This window comes from Aptenodytes patagonicus, chromosome 7, assembly GCF_965638725.1.
Source record: "Aptenodytes patagonicus chromosome 7, bAptPat1.pri.cur, whole genome shotgun sequence".
Lineage (NCBI taxonomy): Eukaryota > Metazoa > Chordata > Aves > Sphenisciformes > Spheniscidae > Aptenodytes > Aptenodytes patagonicus.
The window spans coordinates 22,974,745-22,995,733 of record NC_134955.1 but is presented as its reverse complement, the minus strand read 5'-3'; the positions used below and the strand labels follow the sequence as shown (position 1 = coordinate 22,995,733).

At 40.3% G+C, this 20,989-nt stretch overlaps 1 protein-coding gene across 2 annotated transcripts in view; it reads left to right on the top strand.

Annotated features, from left to right (window-relative positions):
• Window positions 1-20,200, top strand: part of PAMR1 (peptidase domain containing associated with muscle regeneration 1) — a 59,164-nt gene extending 38,964 nt beyond the window's left edge. Inside the window, exons 7-12 of one of the 2 annotated variants that reach the window (XM_076343397.1) lie at window positions 9,091-9,261; window positions 11,915-12,127; window positions 13,732-13,798; window positions 16,003-16,235; window positions 17,623-17,918; window positions 19,155-20,200. In XM_076343397.1, coding sequence (XP_076199512.1) covers window positions 9,091-9,261; window positions 11,915-12,127; window positions 13,732-13,798; window positions 16,003-16,235; window positions 17,623-17,918; window positions 19,155-19,691 — 1,517 coding nt within the window. In that variant the 3' untranslated portion in view covers window positions 19,692-20,200. The remainder of the gene's footprint in view (window positions 1-9,090; window positions 9,262-11,914; window positions 12,128-13,731; window positions 13,799-16,002; window positions 16,236-17,622; window positions 17,919-19,154) is intronic. The other variant, XM_076343395.1, reaches the window with a different exon arrangement.
• The last annotated feature ends 789 nt before the right edge of the window (window positions 20,201-20,989 follow it).

The following is a 20,989-nucleotide window of genomic DNA, read 5'->3' as shown; positions in this document are numbered from 1 at the left end:
CCTCACCCACTCATTTCTGAGTCTGTGGTGACAGGCATGACCAAGCAGAACAGTGCTGCTTGGGTGTGTGGCTGTAGCTGTTCAAAGCATCCTTGTTCTTCGAGGTCCAAGAGTCTCCTTATTCCAGAAAACACTGCCATCACTGTGAACACCTTTTTATCACAGTGGTTTCCTTGCCCTTTCCTGTACAGGATCTGCTGCAGTGTTTGCATGTATTTGTTCTCTGCTTTGAGAGTCTTGCTTTAAAAAAAAATTTTTTTCAACCCAGACCTTAGCACTCTTCGCTTTTCTTGTTCACCCTCTTCTCATTGCTGGTTGTGAAAGTTGCAACCACACTCTTTTTTCACCTAAAACACAGAGCTTGCCAGCTCCAAAAAGTAAAAGTTCTGAGGGGCAACAAAGAAGACAAGCAAGCATGCTAGACATCACCAGCCCGCTCAGACATGGCCTGTGTAAACACACACCACCCCCGGAAAGCATTTCCTTCAGAGATTCCTGACCAAGACCACGTGTCCTCCAAAGTGGTTCAGCTCCCAGCAGTCTGTTCCTGCTCTGGAGAAGAATGATGATCACATAGCAAAGCTAATGCCATCGAGCCTCTCCTGCTCTCATTCACATCCAGCTCTTGCCAGGGTCTGGAGGAGAATAGCTGCGCTGCTTGTCAGTGTGCAGCTTCCTAGTCACCAGCGCTCTCCAGCATAGGAGAGGTGGTAGGTTCAGGGAGGTCATGGCAGGAAGGTTAATGTCCTTAGGGTGGATCCCACAGTGTTTGCTACGATTTATTCAAGAGAGCTTGAGCTGAGAGTTGATCTTTAGAGCAGCATCAGATGATGCCAGGCTCTTTCCTGAGTGTAAGTACCATCAAAAAATACCATCAGGAACTGAGCTCCTTGTAGGAACAAAGCCTGTGCTGAAATGATTGCAGGCTCAGGGAGAGTGTCAGCAGTGTCACAGAGAAGGACGTTCCCACCACAACTTACACAGCTTGCTCTCTGACGTGCTGCAGAACCTCATGAATCCAATGTTGCTATCAGCAGAGTTATGATATGCCCATGATCCCAGCATGCAGAGAACCTTGAAGGCAGACAGGAGCCAGACAAGAACACTGGGACTCCTAAAGCATAAGTCTGGAGTCAGGGCTCCTGCCTCATACTGTGTCTGACCTGATATATCAAGGTCTGGCAGCCCTGCGCAGAGGAGAGTGCAGAGCCACACTGCCTCAGGATGGCAGGATGGCCTGATGCCTCCCAATGCTGGCGGACTGTTTCATCAAATCCATTGCCAAACTCATATCCTTGCTTGAAAGCCCTGCTCACTGCTTATGAGAAGGAATAAAAAAGCAGTTCTCCTGAGCATTCTGAGCCACAGCCTCCAGAAATCCCTCACCTCATTCCCTCCTTGAGGACACAGCCATTCCAAAAACATTTTGACAGCCAGTGTCCTTATGCTTTTGGCTAAAGCTAGTCTCCATGGGCTTATGTGTTAGGCATTAACTGTCTCTGGGCTGCTATGCCAAGCTGCAGAGGGATGATGTCTCAGGAGAGCCATCTGGGTCCTCCCCCACATCTGTTCTTTTCTGCCAGCAAACCCTGTGAGAACCTGAGGCGTCCTCACTTTGTGGATGCACGCTGGGGCAAGAAGGGATAATGTAGGAATAAATGGTATCAGAGATTTACATGGACTGACAGAGCTCATGAGTGAAGACAACAAATTCTGTAAGTCTGAATTCAGAAAAGACCTTTACTCACAGGACTTTGCAAAGGGCATCACAATACCCAGCAGTAACTGCTAAGCTGTTCATGGCTGGTTCCCTCCTTGACTCCTGTACTTTGCATTCAGGCACACTGAACTATCTATCTGCTCCCATATGGCTCCATCACCTTTGTACAAAACACTGCTGCTGAGAATAATGTGTGGATTACATAATGGTATAATTATTTAATCCTGATTTCTGCACAAAGCTGGGTCAGTTTAAATGCAAATGTAGTAAGAATATCAGGAGATGACAGGACTGTTCCTAGCTCTGCCACTCACTCACTGTTTGCCTTCAGGTAAATCACTTGATATCTCCATGCTATAGCTTCCCCAGCAGTAAAACGCAGACAGACACTAATTTTATAAAAACCTTGGGAAATACAGAGATTGTAAGCTTTAAGAACTGTTACATAATGATACTCAGGTAGTCATGTAATCAGACTTGCCCTTGAAACAAAAGTTAAACCAAGAAAAAGAATTTGATCAAATCAGAGACTTGCAGGCCAAAAGACAAACCTGATGGGATTTACCACTATTGACTTCAGCAGGCTTGGCTATCGGCAGCGACTGCAAATATCAGTGAGCTGCATGAGGTGCATGTAGATAGAGCTGGCCGGGAGTTTTCTATTAGAATGGTTTCATAGCAGTAAATTTTCAAAGAAATTTTTATTTTCTGCTGGCATTTTTTTTTAATTATTATTTTCTTAATCGGAGAGAAAAAAAAAATGTCATGCTGCCTCCAGCAACAGCATCTTGGAGCTGTGATTTCTGGGGCTTCCAGGTTCTCTGGCTCCAGAGCACATGGCAGTCACTGCTATGGAGCCAGGAAACCCCAAAGCTCAGGATCAAAAATCCTGATGCTGAGGTTCCCTGCGCAGTATTTCTCTGGCTCAGGGGCTGCTGTGGCTTTTAGCAGCATGCTGGGTCATGATAGCATTCACTGGAGAAAAGAATATAATTTAGGCTTCCTCCTGACAAAATGTCCTCTTTCTGAGGATAGTTATTTAAATTTCTTCAGTTTCAGTCTCTATCAGGCTTTCTCTGACAGTCATTAGACTGGTTTGGCTAGGATGGTGGCACCTGGGGTCCGAAAGCAAGTCCATAGCGCTCTCTCGCTGCAGAAGACATATGCTAGGATTCGTAACAGCAGAAGCGGCTCTACTCCCCTACTTGTTATCAAGTGCAGTTTCTGTGGCCATTTTCAGTGTTTGGCCTCCACTAAGCATGCCAGCACGCACACCTTATGTGAAAGCAATATTACAAGTACATAGAAAAATGTTCCCCAGAGCCACTACTAGATAGTCAAAATGTGCTATATACATTAGCACAGGTCAGCCTGAAAGTCAAACTCTGACTTGGGAATATGCAACAAGATAAATTTCTTTAGCAGTAACAGTATTAAAAAATTCTGTAAGCGAATTAAGAACAAAATTCCATACAACTACAAGCTCTTGCACCTAATATTTCAGGGGAGACAAAAATGGAAATGTAAACCTTTTATTAGCACCAGCAATGAGCAATTAGATTTATTTCAGGCATGCAATATATTATTGAAAGGTTGTGCAGAATTTAGAGATAATGTATGATATGTGTGAACAGATATATATTATTTAACGAGGAAGTGGGTGAGAGGAAGGCAGCAGAAAAAAATGGTGTTCATTTAATGAAGGGACCCTGGGACAAAAGCAAATGATAATTCCATCAGGCAGGATTAGAAAGACATTGAAGAGAGAAAAGTGTAGCTCAAGAGATCATCTAATTTATCTCACTGGTGATAAAATGAGCATGAAAACTATTTCTAAATGGCAGATAATTCAGATCTAAGGAATGTCTCTTACATATAATTTAAAAGGGAGAGGAATTTTCACTGTTATTATTAATAATGGAACATTTTACTTAAAAATTCAGGAACTTACTGTTCCTCTAGTCTAGTTTTTTTCAGATTGCAGAAAGTTGTCTGTAAAACGTGGAGCCATTTTAATGTTTCATATAGGACAGAAATATTGTTTTCTTTTTTCCAAGACACCAAAGTAAGAGGCAAGAAGGGTAATAAGTTTTATCAGGAATCTGTGAGTTTGTTATATAGACACTTGAGGCAGCTCTGGTTTTTATTCTCTCTCTAACAACTGGGCTGTCACAATTGAGCATTTCTGCCAGAAGTGCCTGTAGCCACCTTGTTTTATCCCTTCCTACTATGCTCTCTTATGAACTGTACAGAGCTGTATCAGGCCAAAACTCGCCTCAAGACCCTAAAGTGACAAGGGTTACCTATATGCCTGTATAGATTAATTGTGGAACTTCCCAGGAACAACATTGTGTAGCAAAATATGGAAAAATTAAAACCAAAAAAATCTCTCAGCTCAGAATGGGCTTGCTAGTGCCGCCCTGTTCTCTCCAAAGTCTGTTCCAGTTTTTTTTTTTGCTGGAGTTTCAATTTTCAAATGATGAGACTCATATCATTTCCACTTACATCATACCATGCCTTTCAAACATTTGTCAAGGAGACTTTTATAGAGTTTTTCTTGAGTAAGAATTCTTCTGTTCTTAATTTTATCCTGCCTGAATATACCTCTTTGTCTTCCTTTAAACATTTTACTGTACCATTTCTGGTTTTAGCTTTTAGATTATTGTAGTTTTTAGCTTTTGCATGACCAGGGTGGTCATTCTTAGCTCTTAGTCACTCTCAAGATTATATTTCCCTAACATTAGTTTCACCTTTCCCTGAAATCTCTCCAGTTTTCCTATTGTTTTCTAGATATAAATTCACCAGAATCTTTATAGGTGTGATGACACTATGACATGAAGAATGGGATCAGCCTGACCCTCATGGAGTCTCTGGGTTGTTCAGGCTTTTTTTAGCAGACGTTGAATGAATGTCTTTCATATTTGGCTGTCCATTACCATATCATAGTAGAATTTTGCAGCCACCTAGTCCATTTTGTGGGTTTCTGGTGGCTTTGGTCTTCTGTTTGCGGAGAGAAAGGTGCAGAGACCGAGCACTGCAACCTGAAATCCTGACACACTTAGTTCCATTTTGGCAGGGTTGTCTCAAACCTTACAGTTTGGGGTGAGTATTTCTGACTTCATGGTACATTTCATAGATAATTCTGTCTGAAGCTCTCTACCTTGTCTTTTGCTTCTTCCTCTGTCTGCTTTGCAAAGTGCACTGAGAGAAAAGGTAAGGTATTAATCTTGTGAAAAGCTGGGCAGTGACTGCTATTCAGAGGGCACTGCACTAACACTAGGGAAATGTTGATAAGGCCTTTAAGTAGGATAAGACCTATGGATGCCAGTTCTTCTTTAACCACTGCTGTGTCAGTGAGAAAGTCCTCCCATGGGTTATCAAGACAGATTTTCCTACTCCTTCCTCTCTCATTTTGCTATGGACAAGTAATGCTATAGCCAAACACAGCAGAAATGACACATCTAAGACACCTTACAGGTAGGAAGCCAGACTCACAGGGCAGTAGGAATCATTTATTTTATATGGAGCAGAGCAGTCTAACTAGTGGCCTAGGAATGGTTCAAGCCCATGGAGTGCTCCTGGGCAGCCCACCACCTGCTTCCCAAGGAAGTGCTGTCCAAACGGCTCACAGCCCCGTCTCTGCTGTAGCGGTCAGGGTAGACCAGGCACAGGTATAGCTGGGGGTGGATACAAGGTGGGATGGGGATGGCTGTGGGTAGGTGAGGGCTGTGAGTGGGATCCAGCCCGCATGACTGTGAAAGCTGGACCACGCAGAGAAGGAGGACTGATGTTCAGAAATACTCAGTAGATAGCAGGATCAGGCCCATCCTGGCTAGGCAAGGGAATCTGAAATCATATCAAATAAATATCTTAGAGAGCTTAGAAACTGAAGAGAATTGGGTCAGCTCAGGTGGTTGGATTTTATGGCTAGTGTGTGTAAGGGCAGAGCTAGGTATGAATGACATTTCCAAAATGTTCTTTTCCTTTCTTTTTGACTTCTGAGAAACATCTGTTGGAGAGTTGGATATAGTCTTACACCAGGAGACAATGTTGAAAGACTTCAATAAAATATCTCAAACAAAGGAGGCTGTCCTAAAATTCAATGGAGTATACTGCACATTCTGAAAGATGTAAGAGCCAGTCAAATTCACACTCTTGATGGGAAGCTATCCACAAAAAGATAAGAGAGAATTGGATGAAGCACACAGGGGCTAGGATTTCCTTCACAACAACTGTTCAAAACTCTATTGTCTGAAGTGTTCACAAGTAAAGGGAAAAGGTGCAGAAGAGCTGCCTGAAACATATTAGGTGAAAGGGATAAAAGGCAAGTCAAACTGAAGAGGGAAAAAAGCTATAGAGCTGAAACCAAAGCACTAGAGGCAGGTACTAAAGTAACTGTATGTGACTTTCAGGCTAGATAATATAGCTGAAAACAGAAAGCTCAGGTGTGGTACTGAGATGCACGGAACATCTCAGGATTCCAAAACACATTTAATTTGTAAAGAGAAAGAATGAACTTATAAAATGATCCAAAGAAAAAATGAGCAGCTGTGCCTCCAGTGGCGAAGTTTAAAGGATAGGACAGACCATGAGGAAAGATCCTGTGGTACAAGAGAACAGACAACCAGTAGAAAAAGGCATGGGTAACAAAAGGGACACGTCTATTAATAATACTTAGCTGTTTTGCCATTAGAGAAACCCCACAGTGACTCTGTGACACAAGTGGGTATGAGCTAATGCTTATAATATCCCTGTGAGGAAAGGGGTGCTCTCATTTGTTAGATACAGCAGAGGAAGCAACTTACCCATGGCTACAGTTTTATAGCTATGATTAGATCTCATGACCTTCTGCCTCCATATCCTCTACTCCAGGTCACAGTTCCAGTACTAAATGAATCTGTGCACGAAGCACTGAATTTACATCATAAATAAAACCAGAGTTGTTCCAGCTGGGTCACACTGGCACAGAGAATCTAAAGAAAGTCTGGCAACCAGAGCAAATCAAAACTAAATATCTTAATCACTGAGGAGACTGAACAAGAACAAATACTTATAGTTTGTGGAAAAAAAAGTAAGTGTAGCTTGGTGACATTTTTTCCAGGATGGACCTAGAACACAAAAGCATCAAAACATTTGTTCTGCAGAGCTGAACTGGACCACAAGCAAAACAGAAAACCTGTATTTGTGATAAAAAGGAGAACTCTGAGTGGTGCACAGATGTTTCTAATCACCTTATTTTCGCATTTGACAAGCTGAGTGTGACTTTACATTGAAAGAGAGAAATATAAATATAGTGAAATGAATTGCTGTTCAGAGAAAGATATGGAGGGAGTGACTGGGAATACACAGATCATGACTGGGAAGACAAGTGTTCTGAGAATTTAAAACACCTAGAAAATCTGTGCTCCCATTATTTCCCTTTCCTTTATGTATGTGCTTGTGTATACACATATGCACCTATATATGCACGTATATGTATGTGTGCCTATATTTCACATGAGAAACGTCAAGGGCTAGGAATGAGTTTTGTTGAATTTTTATCATTATTCTCTCACTAAAGATGACACTGATGTAGAACACTTGCAGCCAAGAGGAAATGTTGAGCTCCCGTAACTGGATGTGTTGTGATTTGGAGCAGTGAGTCTGGGCCTTTCTCAAATGCTTAAATGTTAGACGGTTTTTCTTTCTAAGACTTGTGCTTACTAGTGCACAAATGATTCTGCTGACTCATTGTTTGATGTTTGTAGTAATCCATAAAATGAGGGGAATTTCTGTGGAGCCTTGTTCTTGCAAATGCTGCTGCTTTAGGACTGTTACTCAAGAATCTCTTCCTTATGTGAATAATTGGATGGTCCACAATCCATATAAATAGATGCATTCATGTGTGTTCTGTGTAAGGATTACAGGGCTGAGGCCTTAGAAAAGTTTTTCCTCTGGAAGTGTAAGGATCAAAATTTGGCTGTAGGTTAGTAAGCAACTAGCTACGAGGCAAAACAGAAAAAGTCAAATTCTAAAAGCATAAAGTAGGGATGATCTCTTTAGCATTCATCTATCTTCAGCGGAGTACCACAGCTCCCAGGTAAAAAACCCATACACATATCTAAATCTTGCACTGAATCCTTTCCTGTGCAGTTTTCCACAATGAATGGCCAGGCAAAGCCAGAGACACACAGAGAAATGGATAACTGTGTAGATACTAAAACTTGTGTTTCCTACATTGTCGTAATTTCTACATACAGAAATACATATATATAATTTCTACATACAGAAAATTGGTCTTATAAAGTGACTTGGAGAAGGTGAATGGGGCATGGATGTTCTCTGTCTCTCGTAATGGAGAAAGCAGGGCAGCAACTGAAATTTTCAGGTGGCTAGAAACCAAACCAAAGAAGGCAGTGTATTTTTCACAAAACATTTAGTATGTAGAACTCATTGCCACAGGATATTGTGGACACCAAGGATGTAGTTGAGTTTAGGAAATTCTCAGACAAATTAATGTTAAAAAAAATCACCAGGCTATGTTATACCAAAAATACCATTGTAGTTCAGGTAGTCCTTGAGCCCCAGATTGCTGAACACTGCCAGAATATGCCAGGAAAGTATTCTGTATGGTTGCTATGTTTTTATATTCTTCCCATCAAATCTACTGTTTACCACCATTGAAGATAGGTTTCTGTGCTGGACGGACCTTTGTTCCAATTTAGTATGGCTGGTTTGATGCTCTCAGAGAAATCTTGCTTACGATGTTTAATCTAATATTTACTACTTGCAGTAGTTAAATAGACCATTGTCTGTAAGTATTTTCCCCTACAGAGCAAACCCTGTGGAAAGGGTAAATATCACAGTTTGGTAAATATCAAGGTTCCTTTTTAATGTCATTATGATAATGTTTGATCTACACAAATAATGATGCTTTAATATTTCAGTGAGGTTATCTGAAAAACTACATAAAAATGGAAAGAGGAATTTAAAAGAATTTCAATATAAGGCTTTTAAGGATCTAAATTTTTTCTTGACCAAGCATGGTAGTTCATTCAAAACCCTGTTAAGATGGAAAGTGCTTCAAGTACTAATATTTTGAGCAAATGAGCCCTAATGATACAAACACTTATGCACATGATCACTTCACACTTCTGAGTCATCCCATTGAACTGAATGGATCTAGATACGTTTTGAAAAGTGGCATATATGTAAGTGTGTGTAGAACTGATGTCTAAACAACTTTCTAAAGATTGGCATATACCTGTCTTGTAATTTTGACTCCTGTGCCCATTTTAATTGGTTTTTCAATGTTCTAAAATAAAGAATCATCCTAACACAGTCCTGTTTTTGTAATAAAGTGGATTTTTTTGAAATATCTGAACTGTCAGTGGTGATGTGTAGGACTCCAGGTGCTCCCGCTCATGGTATTGTGGAAGGAGATGACTTTAAATACGGGGCCCAGGTTTACTTCAAGTGCAACGCAGGTTACAGCTTAAAAGGCAGCCGTGTTGCCTACTGTCAGCTTGATGGGATTTGGTCAACACATCATCCTGAATGTGGTAAGGTCACTTTAAGTTTTGATTCTTATCAAATGTTTCAGCCAATGTATTCACATGAAACTAGACTATCCAAATCTCACTTGAAATTTGGTAGATCCGTGGCTTAACATGATGTTCTGTTTTCCTGTCTTTAAGAAGCAGTAGAGATTCTTATTTTACTCTGCTGGAGCCCAAGCCTGCAAGACTTGCCTATATAAAGGTCTGACTGAAACATCAAATGACTGAAAAATAATTTCCTCCAAGACTTTAGGCATACATCCTTCTTACACACAGACTGAAAATGCCTAGGACCAAAACCAAGTGAGGGACATTGTGCAACAATGGATAGCTACTTACATTACTATGTACCTCTGATACCTTCTCTGCAGAAGTCTGGTGCACTCTGTGGAGGTGATTAGGGGCTTACTGCATGAAGACGAGACTTATTTCAACAGAATTCCCATCCTAGAGAAAAATTGATAAAAGAGAAACTTCCATTCATTCTGGCTGTGCAAGTTGGCATGCCTGCCATTCATATTGATTCAGCTGGGAAATTCCAAGCCCCTTCTTCTCATCCAAAGAGACTTTTAATTTTTCTTTAGTTGTTTTGTATTGCACAATTTTATTTCCATATTCCAGAATAATTTGTATCAATTGGAAAAGTGCTTTTACAAGTGTGTTGTCCAAACAATGTAAATTTTGGGGGGAGTGTTGTGAAAAAGCTGTATATAAGTTCATCTGAAAGAGCAAGCAATAGGCATTCTTCTATCTAGAGAGAACGTCTCCAGTTGCAGTAAGTGTAATATCAGGATTGTGGTAAAGTCCCTGCTGCATGATGTCCCTGGCTAAAGATCTATTGAAAGATCTGTCTCTAGACTTGGCTGTTACTGAAGTGCTAGGTGGTATAATTTAGGTCTCTCCTTCACAGATGTTTTCTCTTTGGTTTTCATCCATCAAAAAAGTCATAACCCTGAGCTTAGGGAAGAAGAGAATTATTGTTCAAGTTACTGATAGGCATAGGATGAAATAAGAGAAGACCTTCATTGACTTATTTGGTCAAGCTTAGGTACATTTGGAAACAAGCACTCTACTCATCAGATGATGCCACTAGGTTAGATACCAGTGCAGAAAGCAACTTGCAAATAAAGCATTATACTGTGGGTGATTCCTTGTAGTCTTTAGCTGCTATCAAGTTATCAGTCATCTATGGTTCACAAGTGAGAGAGCCTGTGAAGTACAAAGAACAATGGAGCCAAATTAAAAGGAGACAGGGCTCTGTTTCTCCCTTTCTCCTGGTTGAGAGGAAGTTCAGACGTCCTCTTTGTTTACTGAATATGACTCGTGGAAAAGCATTTAAGTACATATATAACCTTCAGCATATGCTAAAATCCAATGTTGTTAAAGAAAGCACTGAAATAAATGCTTAGCTTGAATTATATACTCAATGTTAAAAGCATATGCTCTTCATTGAACTTGTACTGTTATGGTTAGCTACATGCTTACATGCTTTGCTGAGCTGGGCTGTCTGGTGACATGAAGATATGGGAACAGGACAGGGCCATACCTATGCACTGTTACTGTGCTGATTCCACAGGGATTTAAATAAATGTTTAAGTGCTTTGTTATATATTGGTGCTTTTGTGAAGTGAGGCTCAGCAGGTAGCTGAGTCTGAAGCAATAACATGAACAGGTCATTTCTGGTCAATTGATATGTCTTAGTCTTCTCAGCCCTCCATAAGCAGAGCAGCAGTAACACTAGCTGTCTAAACTAGATGTTCACTGGTTATCATGCAATGAGACATCAGACAGAGGAATTAAACAGAATTGCATGTTACTGCCAGCCTGACAAGAAAACTGAGATGAAATCCAAAGGGAAAAAAAAAGTACCTTTTCAGCTGCTAAATACAAAGAGCAGAGGAGTGAAAAATATAGCGAAAAGCATTTATTAGCATCACATAGGGAATACTGTCATCCAGATTTAGGCCAAAAATTTAAGTTTATTGAGAGAAAAAAACACAACAACACATAAAAAGAAGGGGAAAATATTGGGAAGGAGGAAGTAAAAGAGGTTTTATAGGCAGAACCTAGCATGAGTAAGCTTTCCATATTAAATTTTTAGTATCAGTAAATATATATATATGTTCTCTTTCAGTTCCCGTATTTCCCTGGATTACTGAGATATCTCTCTCAGTGCTAAGAACCAAAATGCAACCAAACATAAAAGTAAAATTAAGTAGTCTAGTTTTATTATCCAAGTCCAGTGAAGTACTGAAAGTACAGAAAAGGGAAAAGAATGCCAAGGGCCTGTTTCCTGCAAATAGTTTAAGTGCATCCTTTTATGCTCTTGAAGTAGCCCTGTTAATGTTAATGGGACATTAACATCATGTAAAGTCAAGGTTCTTTTTCAGGATTGTCAGATACGTTTTAAGGTCTTTTTAACAATTTGAGAATCTTATGCTTTCAGTGAAGACTAAAGTGTGTGTTATAAACAGACATCTGTATATTATAATTTCTTCTTTAAGATTTGATCTTTCCAAAGACAGACATCCCAAAGGCATCTGTAATATAGTGTAGATTGTGTAGTAACATCTGAATGAAATGACAAACGATATGATGGGTGAAAATAATGCTGTGAACTTGATGAAATGGTTACTATTTTTTCCCCTATCATTAGTTCTAGATGAAAAAAACTGCTCAGATCCTGGTGGCCCACTCAATGGCTACAGAAGAGTAGTAGAAGACACTGGCCTCTTGAATGGACGCTATGCAAAAATTGGCACAGTCATTGCTTTCTTTTGTAACAACTCGTATGTTCTTAGTGGGAATGAACAGAGGACCTGCCAAGACGATGGAGAATGGTCAGGGAAGCAGCCAATCTGCATAAAAGGTAGTTTACAAACTTTCTTACCACAACTCACAAAAGCTGCTATGGTTTTACTGGAGTTTGTTTTATATAATTTACACTCACCAAACAATCATTTTTGCTGAGAATAAACTGTCTGACTGACACCTGATACTAAGATTGGTAGTTTGCCAGCTCTACTGGCTGCTAAACTCAGCCAGAGAAGATGCCAGCAATTCCAGATGATGTTTCCATCTTTAAACATGGAAAGGAATGTTCCCTAAGACCCTTATTACCCTCATTCTAGGATCAAACCTGTGTAAGATCAAAATCAAAGAATATCAGGAGGGAATTGAAATAGAAGGAAATAATTGTCTCATCAGAGTTGCTGTCATAAGGCCAAGCTCTCCTCTCACAATCCTTTTAAGTCAATGGGACCAGTCATGAGTGTAAAAGGCCAAGCCTGTAGATTGCAGCCTTGAAGGTTTGGGTCAGAAAACCACTTGAGGACATGCTTAAACTATCTGTATTCATCAAAACACTGAAACACATCTTTAAATACTTTGCTAAAAAGGGAATTATGCTGTTGACCTGGAGCTACTCTAAGCTTGTCTGAAACCATGAATGGATGAATGAATTTGGGCTGGGGAACTGCCAAATTCATTTTCCCAAAGCAATTGTTTGACACATATTTTAATGGATTTTTTTTTTTTAACTGAAGTAATGATAATATAAGGAAATATGTCTGTCCCCTGTAGAATTTGCTTTATTCTGTTATTTTAGATGGAAATACTCTCTCCCTGAAGCATATAATAATCTGTGGAAAGCATCTTTATTGATGATAATAATTTGTGGAAAGCGTCTTTATTGATGTTAACTTTGATAGTGACATAAAGGTTAATATATACAGGAATCACAAAGAGCTAGATATTGTCAAATCCCACAGAATACAAGTGCTCAGGCATACAGATAAAATCCATCCTGCAAGATTCCTTTTCTTCCACTGTGCGCACTAGGAAGGAGATCCTGGCAGAGTTACTTGAACTGATAAACCTGAATATTTTATCCTGCTCTTAAAGTACATTAGAAATCCTGGATCTCCCTTCTGTTATTTTGTGCATATTCAGGTAACTGAGGTGTTCCTTTGAATCAGAACCTCCAGCTCCTTCCAATGGGTGCACAAGCAAACAGACTCTTAGAAGTCTGTAACATCCTGCAGCCTTTCTCTGTATGCCGAGTCACTGGGATTAGCTGTGTGTGGCTACACAGAAGGAAATTAAGTATTTTATATATAATTCCATTATTGCAAAAGTTTGCTCAGATTCCAAACCATCGGCTGTGGTGGTGTAAATCTGGCATTCAGACACACTGATGGACGAATCTTCCTCCATGGCTGAAAGCGCCAGTGCAGAAGACGTTCAGTTGCTTCCACCGTTGTAAATGGAATAGATCTGGCGATGTGTGGGGAAGTATTTTTCCAAGGCTTTAGGTGTTAGGGCCTATCTTTATTTTAATGCATGTAACTTACTGCCTCTTTTCTTAATCCAGTCCACTATAGCTAGTGAGAGGAAAGAGTGGAAATGAGTATGAACCATAACACTTGAGCTGTGAATGTGGAAAAGTACTGTGCAACATTATATGTTTTCTAGCCTGCAGAGAGCCAAAGATCTCTGACCTGGTGAGACAGAAAGTGCTTCCAATGCAGGTTCAGTCAAGGTGAGAATGCAATATCTCAACTACAGTTTAAAGAAAAAATGTGATTGCTTTTCCCCTCCTCTCCTTTCCACCCTGTGTGTTTAGTCTGCCTGAGCAACCGTTCCTACAACTCCACTGATAACTGAGCAATGAGAACTGCTGGGAGGGGAGGTCTGATTAAGCACAGGTTTGCAAGCTGCTGGAGGCAGCCAGGAAGAAATGCACAGCTAGAGATGTGCAAACTACTGGACAATACCGGAATTAGGCTTGCAAGCTTGTGACAGGCTATGAGAACAGTCTGAGAACAGCTCCTTGGGGCTACTGTGTCTTAAAATACAAACTCATGCCGTCTTAGTGAAGAAATGAGTGGGGAGAGCACAAGGAGAGAAGGGAGTATAGCAATGTAATCTGCTCCCATTAAGTTTCACCATCCAAAGCAATATAGCACAATTGATATAAAGTTGAGTTTGGGGTGGGCATGGGGGAGAGGAGGAAGTAGAGTAGGAGGTGGGGAGGAAGGAATGAAAGATCGGACCTTGTCTGGGCTTACCCTTCTGCTGATTTCTTGAAATAAGCCCAATCTGAAACAGTTACGCTGCAATGTTCAAGTTCATTTTTGTCCAAGTAGTCATTCCTCATTTCAGTTTTTTTTTTGCAGTATACGATTCATTTATTTTTAGATGCAGGGCAAGAACTGTCCTCATCTTTGGTCTTAAGAACAGCCATACCAGGTCAGAATAAAGGTGCAGCTCAAGCGAAATCCCATCTCTGGCAATGGCCAGTAGCAGGTGCCTAGAGAAGACTTTAGGAACAAGGCAAGCATGTTCCCAAACACTCTGCCACTCTCCAGCTTTGTGATGTATGATTGTAGAGATGGCCCTGAGAAGCCATCAGGAGGCTTTAGTAGCCATCAGGGGATTTTTCTTGCTTAGATTTCCAATTCACTTTTGAACACAGGTTTTTTTATGCTAAATGTTTCAGATATTAACACCAGGTGTATGAGAGCGCATACATGCCCCCACCTCCATAGCATCATGATGGCATCTCATGTTCGTGGACTGTTTTTATCCCTTGAAGTAGGATCTCCATTTAATAGATTAATAGTGAGGCAAAGTGTGGATTATGCAATATTGCAACGTCACATGTGAGTAGGGAATGGGACCCTGGCAGTCTAAACATGACCACAGCAGCTCTCATCCTTCTTCCAAAATACAAGAAACTTGCCATTGCTCTTGTTCTTAATAACTTTACTTTCCTTAAGTGCTGTTATGTATTGCCTCACAGATTCTATATGGCGGAGGCAGTCTGTGTCTCTCTGTGATCAAAAATGGAATTACCATGCAAAAAACGATTCTTATGGCTTTTCTGGATGCAGGCAGTACCAGAAATCTCAAGTGAAATTAATTTCCTGCTGAATTTTTCAGATGTAAATAGTTTTTTCTGTAGATAGGTGCTTTTAAGCATTAGAACAAGGGACACGTTCTAAGTGATGCAGATTTAAGTATGACTGTAGTCAAGCTTATGGTCCATATCTAGGCTGGTGCATAATTTATTTTTTTAATTATGTGCCATGTTTCAGCTAATCAGTACAATTTCTAAATGGAAGCTTAGTGATTATTGCAATTATGAAATCTCTGTGGTGAGGCAATTATCTCTGTTAATTGCTAAGTCAAGCAACTTTATCAACATGATTTAATCTGAATTGATTCCTAATACTGCCTATTAAAATGTTCACTAGAGAAAAGATGTGCCTAACTCCTCTCTAGTGAGAATTAATTACGGCAATGCCAACTTCCAGTGTAATTTCTTTATTTAAAAACATGGTATCTCACGCCTTTTGTGAATGGCAAAAACTGTTCCACATTCAGAGGCAATGGTTGCCTCTGGTTGCAATCCAGAAACTGTAAAATGAAAAAAAAAGAGACACAAATAGAAAATTTATAAACATATGTGTATTTATATATGTGTGTATATATATGTAAATAAAATAGCTGGGATGTAAATGGGAGTATTGCTAAACTATGTTGGAATGATATTTTTGCCTTATTCTTTCACAAGCAAACTTCATATGCTTTTAAATGATACCTAAAACAGCTGGTGATAAAGCTATGGTAAAGATCGCTTTTATAATATTATTATTATTATTATTATTATTATTATTATTATTATTATTATTATTATTATTATTATTATTATTACCTTGTGTTCTTTGTGCCTTGAAACAGGGAAACACCTTTGCATCAACTTTACTCATCTGCATTCAGCAAGCAAAAGCTTGAAATCTATCCAACCAAGAAGCCAGCACTGCCATTTGGAGACCTGCCCCCAGGGTACCAGCATCTGCACACTCAGCTTCAGTATGAGTGCGTTTCTCCTTTCTACCGCCGCCTGGGTAGCAGCAGGAGGACTTGTCTGAAGACAGGAAAATGGAGTGGGAGAGCCCCTGTGTGTATTCCAAGTGAGTCTCCAAGGCAAAAAAAATGCACACATCTCTGGGTGGATGGGGGAACAGGATGTGTATTCATTTTAGGTAATTAGGGAGTCCCAGCGGTGTAGGCTGCCTATGCTTCCAGCTGGGAGATAGGAACAATAAAGCTTGGAGGATATATGGCTCTTTTTATCCACCAGTAGAACTTGTGCAGGTGATGGTAAAGGGATCAAGCTTTCAGCACTGTAATTTGCCATCAATTTTTCTACTCTTTCATTGAGCAAAAGGTATAGTGAGTTTCTCTCCTGATTTAAAAATGTTTTCCTACTATCACTTCATGTTTTCCTGTATTATTTACTGCAAATGTGATTTTTCTCTCATCTCTATGCTTTGGCACACAGCTGACAAAAACATCAAAGTTTAAGCAATAGAATGGAGAGTCTGCATTTTAAAGAGGCTCTTCCTTTAATATACCCTGCTAAGGAAGGGATCATGTTGCAAACTGTAAGTCCAGATAAAATCTTACCCAGAACTAGTGCACAGAGTAAGTCAGGGTAGGAACATCACAAGATTTGGTATAACCCACTACTGACATCAGGCAAACTGTGAAAAGTAGATCCTGACATCAAGCAATTTTTAGAGTTCTTGTTTGTGGGTTTGCTTTCAGATCATCTCATATATTGAAAAGTATTTCATTAAATCCTTTTCACTGTGAGCATGCACACACTACATCCCAGGAAAAAAAAAGTCCTAAGGGAGACTAAAAGATGTGACCACATGATGTAACTCTTTCAACTGAAGTAAACCTTTCCTAATACAGGAGATTTTACCCCAGGTCTGAGCCCAGGTAATATACTCCTAGAACAGGGCAGAACAACTTCTTTTACCCAGGATGGCTGTTGATTTAGATGCATTTGCTTCCAGGTTCTTGTTGCAAGATAAGTATGTTCTCATAGGCATGAACTCATCTGTGCTAAGGTCAGTTCTAGGAGAGGACCTCACAATTACTCTGTGACTGCCGAGGGTGGGTTTTAGTGTACTGCTGGCTTTATGGTGTTTTATTATAAGCAAGAATCAGGGGTGTTCTTCCCATTTCTTTATGCAGTCATCTCATTATAGTGCAGCTTGATAAGGTTGTCATGAAAATTCACCTGCTCAAGTGCTAAATCCACATTCCTACTTCAGCCAGGAATTCAGATAATAATGGAAAAATTGAAAGATTTTTTAAAAATCTATATACAATAGTCTTATATTATAATTTTGCAGGTTGGAGACAGAGGTTAATTAGAAAGCTGTCCCTCATGCTAACCATTGCAGTTTGGTTTCTTTTGCACATCCTAAGCAGGAATCAAGAGTGATATTCAGATTCTTTGGTGGGGAAAAGGCGTTACCTCATTCTTGGTTCATGTTTCCTCAGTCTGTGGAAAAGCAGAAAACATCACCCTTCAGAAGGCAGTGACCTCTACCAGGTGGCCCTGGCAAGCAGCAATCTATCGGACGGCCAATGGGGTGAAGGAGAACAGTCTCCGGAAAGGGGCCTGGATCCTTATCTGCAGTGGGGCCCTGGTGAACGAGCGCACTGTGGTGGTGGCAGCTCACTGTGTCACTGACCTGGGCAAGACCATCGTGCTCAAGACAGCAGAGCTCAAGGTGGTTCTGGGGAAATTCTACAGAGACGATGACAGGGATGAAAAGACCATCCAGAACCTGCGGGTGAGTAAGTCTGCTGGGAGCGGAAAATGATGAGCACAGACAGATACTGATCACATCCATCTTGTATGGGGAGAAAAAGGTTATCCTTTGAGCAATATATTGTTTTACACATTGTTCTTTGAAATGCATATCTAGAGACACAACTGTGACAGAACTGTCATGGCACAAGGAATACACATGCTGTAGTTCATTCAGTTCCCCTGACACTGCCCAACTCTCATGTTCACCCCCTAACACAGAAGATCACTGAGAAAATAGCTCAGGTTCCATGGGCCATAATGTCTTGAGTGATATTGCCAGAAAAAAAGTAGAAGAGATGCCAGCTACTGTCAAAAGTGATTAGCATAATTTATGTGCTCTAGATCCTGGTTTGATGCCATGAGCGTATTTCACATCTCAGCCCCAAAGCTGTACAGCTCTAAACTCAAAATAAGTTTATATACGACTCCAGCTCCAAAAATAGCACCTCAGGCTCACCAGAGTGGTTTGTTTTTTTCAAGTAGAACTAGAAAGGTTGAAGTCAAAATGAGGAGAAATACAGCAATTTTGGCTGTGTGTCTCTTTTTCTGGAGTAGGGGGGTATGTAAGTTAATTAATGGATTTTATCCAAGAAATCATAGTTAATTTGATTCTTCCCTCCCCCCCCCTTTTAGTTTCTTTCTCTAATTCCAGCTTTTTCAGACTTTTCCTGTAAGGAAATATATTATTTTTTACAGTATTTCCTTATAGGAATCCTATCTGTTCTTGTAGTGTTTCATCAAGGTAACTAGCAGTAAAGGTTTGGCCCCAACATTATGTAATGTATTGCTAGTATTCTTTTTTGGTGGGAAGATCGCTGAATTTCAATAAAAAGATAACATTTTAATTCAAAGGCCCCTCCCCCCCTTCAAATTCTACAGGCTGAAAATGATATGGCAGGTAAAATCTTTTCAGTAAACAGTGGAAATACTTGAACTGCACATTAACTCCCCATTTTGCTGATAATATCCTTGTCTGTTTTTCATTAGGAAGAGTTTCATGCAATAAAAACAAGCCAAAAAAAAAGTCAGAAGATGCTTGATTTTTTTGCATGTTTCTCATTTGAGTGAGCATATGGTGAAAGAACAGTTTGGGAGTGGAGGGTAGAGACGAAGTATGCAAAATAAACTAACATGTATTATAGTAGTATGAAAAGAGTGCTGCTGACTTGCCAGTGCTGTTAACTCTACAATTCTTCCTACTCTGTTTCCTCCCCAGATTTCTGCCATCATAGTGCATCCCAATTATGACCCTATATTACTTGATTCTGACATAGCTATCATAAAACTCTTGGACAAAGCCAGAATCAGCAGTCGTGTTCAACCCATTTGCTTGTCATCTTCTCATGACTTGACTTCATCCACAGAGGATTTAAAAATAATGGTTACTGGCTGGAAGGTATTGGCTGACATTAAAGAGCCCGGATACAAGACTGACACAATCCGCATGGGAGCTGTTCGGATGGTGGATTCACTGTTGTGTGAGCAACAGTATGAGGATAATGGGATACAAGTCAGCATCACTGACAGCATGTTCTGTGCCAAACAAGACCACACAGCCTTTTCTAATATCTGCCCTGCTGAGACTGGTGGGATTGCAGCCATAACTTTGCCAGGAAAAGCATCTCCTGAGCTAAGGTGGCACCTGATGGGATTAGTGAGCTGGGGTTATGATAAAACTTGCAGCCTAGATCTCTACAGTGGCTACACCAAAGCTCTTCCCTTCAAAGACTGGATTGAGAAGAACCTGAAATAAAAAGCTGTGTCTGGAAATGGCACTTTATAACTATCATAATATGTTTCTCAGTCTCTGCTGCTTTAGGCTTCTCATCCCAGTGATGAGCCATGTCTGGGATAAGGTTAAAGCAGACAGCCTGGTAATTTGTCCTAGGATCAGATGTTCCATCAGGCTACTTTTACTTAACCCATGACAGAGGGTCTTAGTGCATGAGAAGTTTTGCCATATTTCACCTGTCTCTCCAGGTAGGAGGATGATGCTCTGCTCCTGAGTCTGACATACAGAAACAGGACAGCAAATTCTGACTGAAATTAATCTGTAGTGTGGAGTCCCCTAGAGAAATCGACTGCGAGCCTCTCCCAAAGATCTGTGTGACTGAGCGGATTAGGAGGCTGGAAAGAGTAGCCTGAATTCATTACGATGGATGAGCTTGTTATGGTATGTGCTGTCTGTATTGCCATAGTACAATGTAATCTTTTTCCCTCCCAAGTACTTAACACATTTAAATAAACCATGGTTTGTTTTTTTAACCTACATACCTATGTCTGAGATTGTTTAGATTCCTTGTTGCTTTATCTGTGTCACACTCTAGGGACTCTACTGCCCTTGTCTATTTGCATGTGACTCTCACTTGGGACTCTTCAGGCACACTGAAAGGCAGAATTAGAACAAAATTCAATTACTACATAAATAACAAGATTTTTTTTTCTTAATAATCCAGTGCTGCTATTGTACAGGTATCATTGCAATGAAATGTACAGGGGAGTTCTCTCCCACCTTGTATTCTGAACAGAACCTGAAACATACTTTTAAAAACATTTTTCCATGTGGAATATTTCAAAGACCTGTGAAAACCTCAGGAAAACTTCTGGTTTCCATCAGTTCACATACTTCTGTGGTAAAACAACTCCTCTGTAGCTCTTCAGGATGAAGAATAATGTCCAGGTCTCACACTTAGCAGAGGCTTTTCTTGGCTGGACTGTTTGACATCAAAGTGTAAGATTCTCCCATTGGGCACATTGTCCAGTGGAGAGACTTTGGTCCTCTTGTGGTCCTTAGCTCTTTCACTAAATCATTCTCTATTCAGTTGTGGCTACAGACTAGAGATGAGCCCCAGAAAAAGTTGGGGAGGAGGGACAGGGGAACGTCTCCCATCAGTAATGACTCCTGGATAAGTCATCTATGACACCCTGGAATTTGTAGGACCTCCAAATTATTACAGTGCCCAAACCAGCTCACAGCAATAGTTGGATGTGAAGTCTGGGGATCTGATGAAAGGATTTAGTACTCTCACCAAGAAGGACTCAGATCCTGAA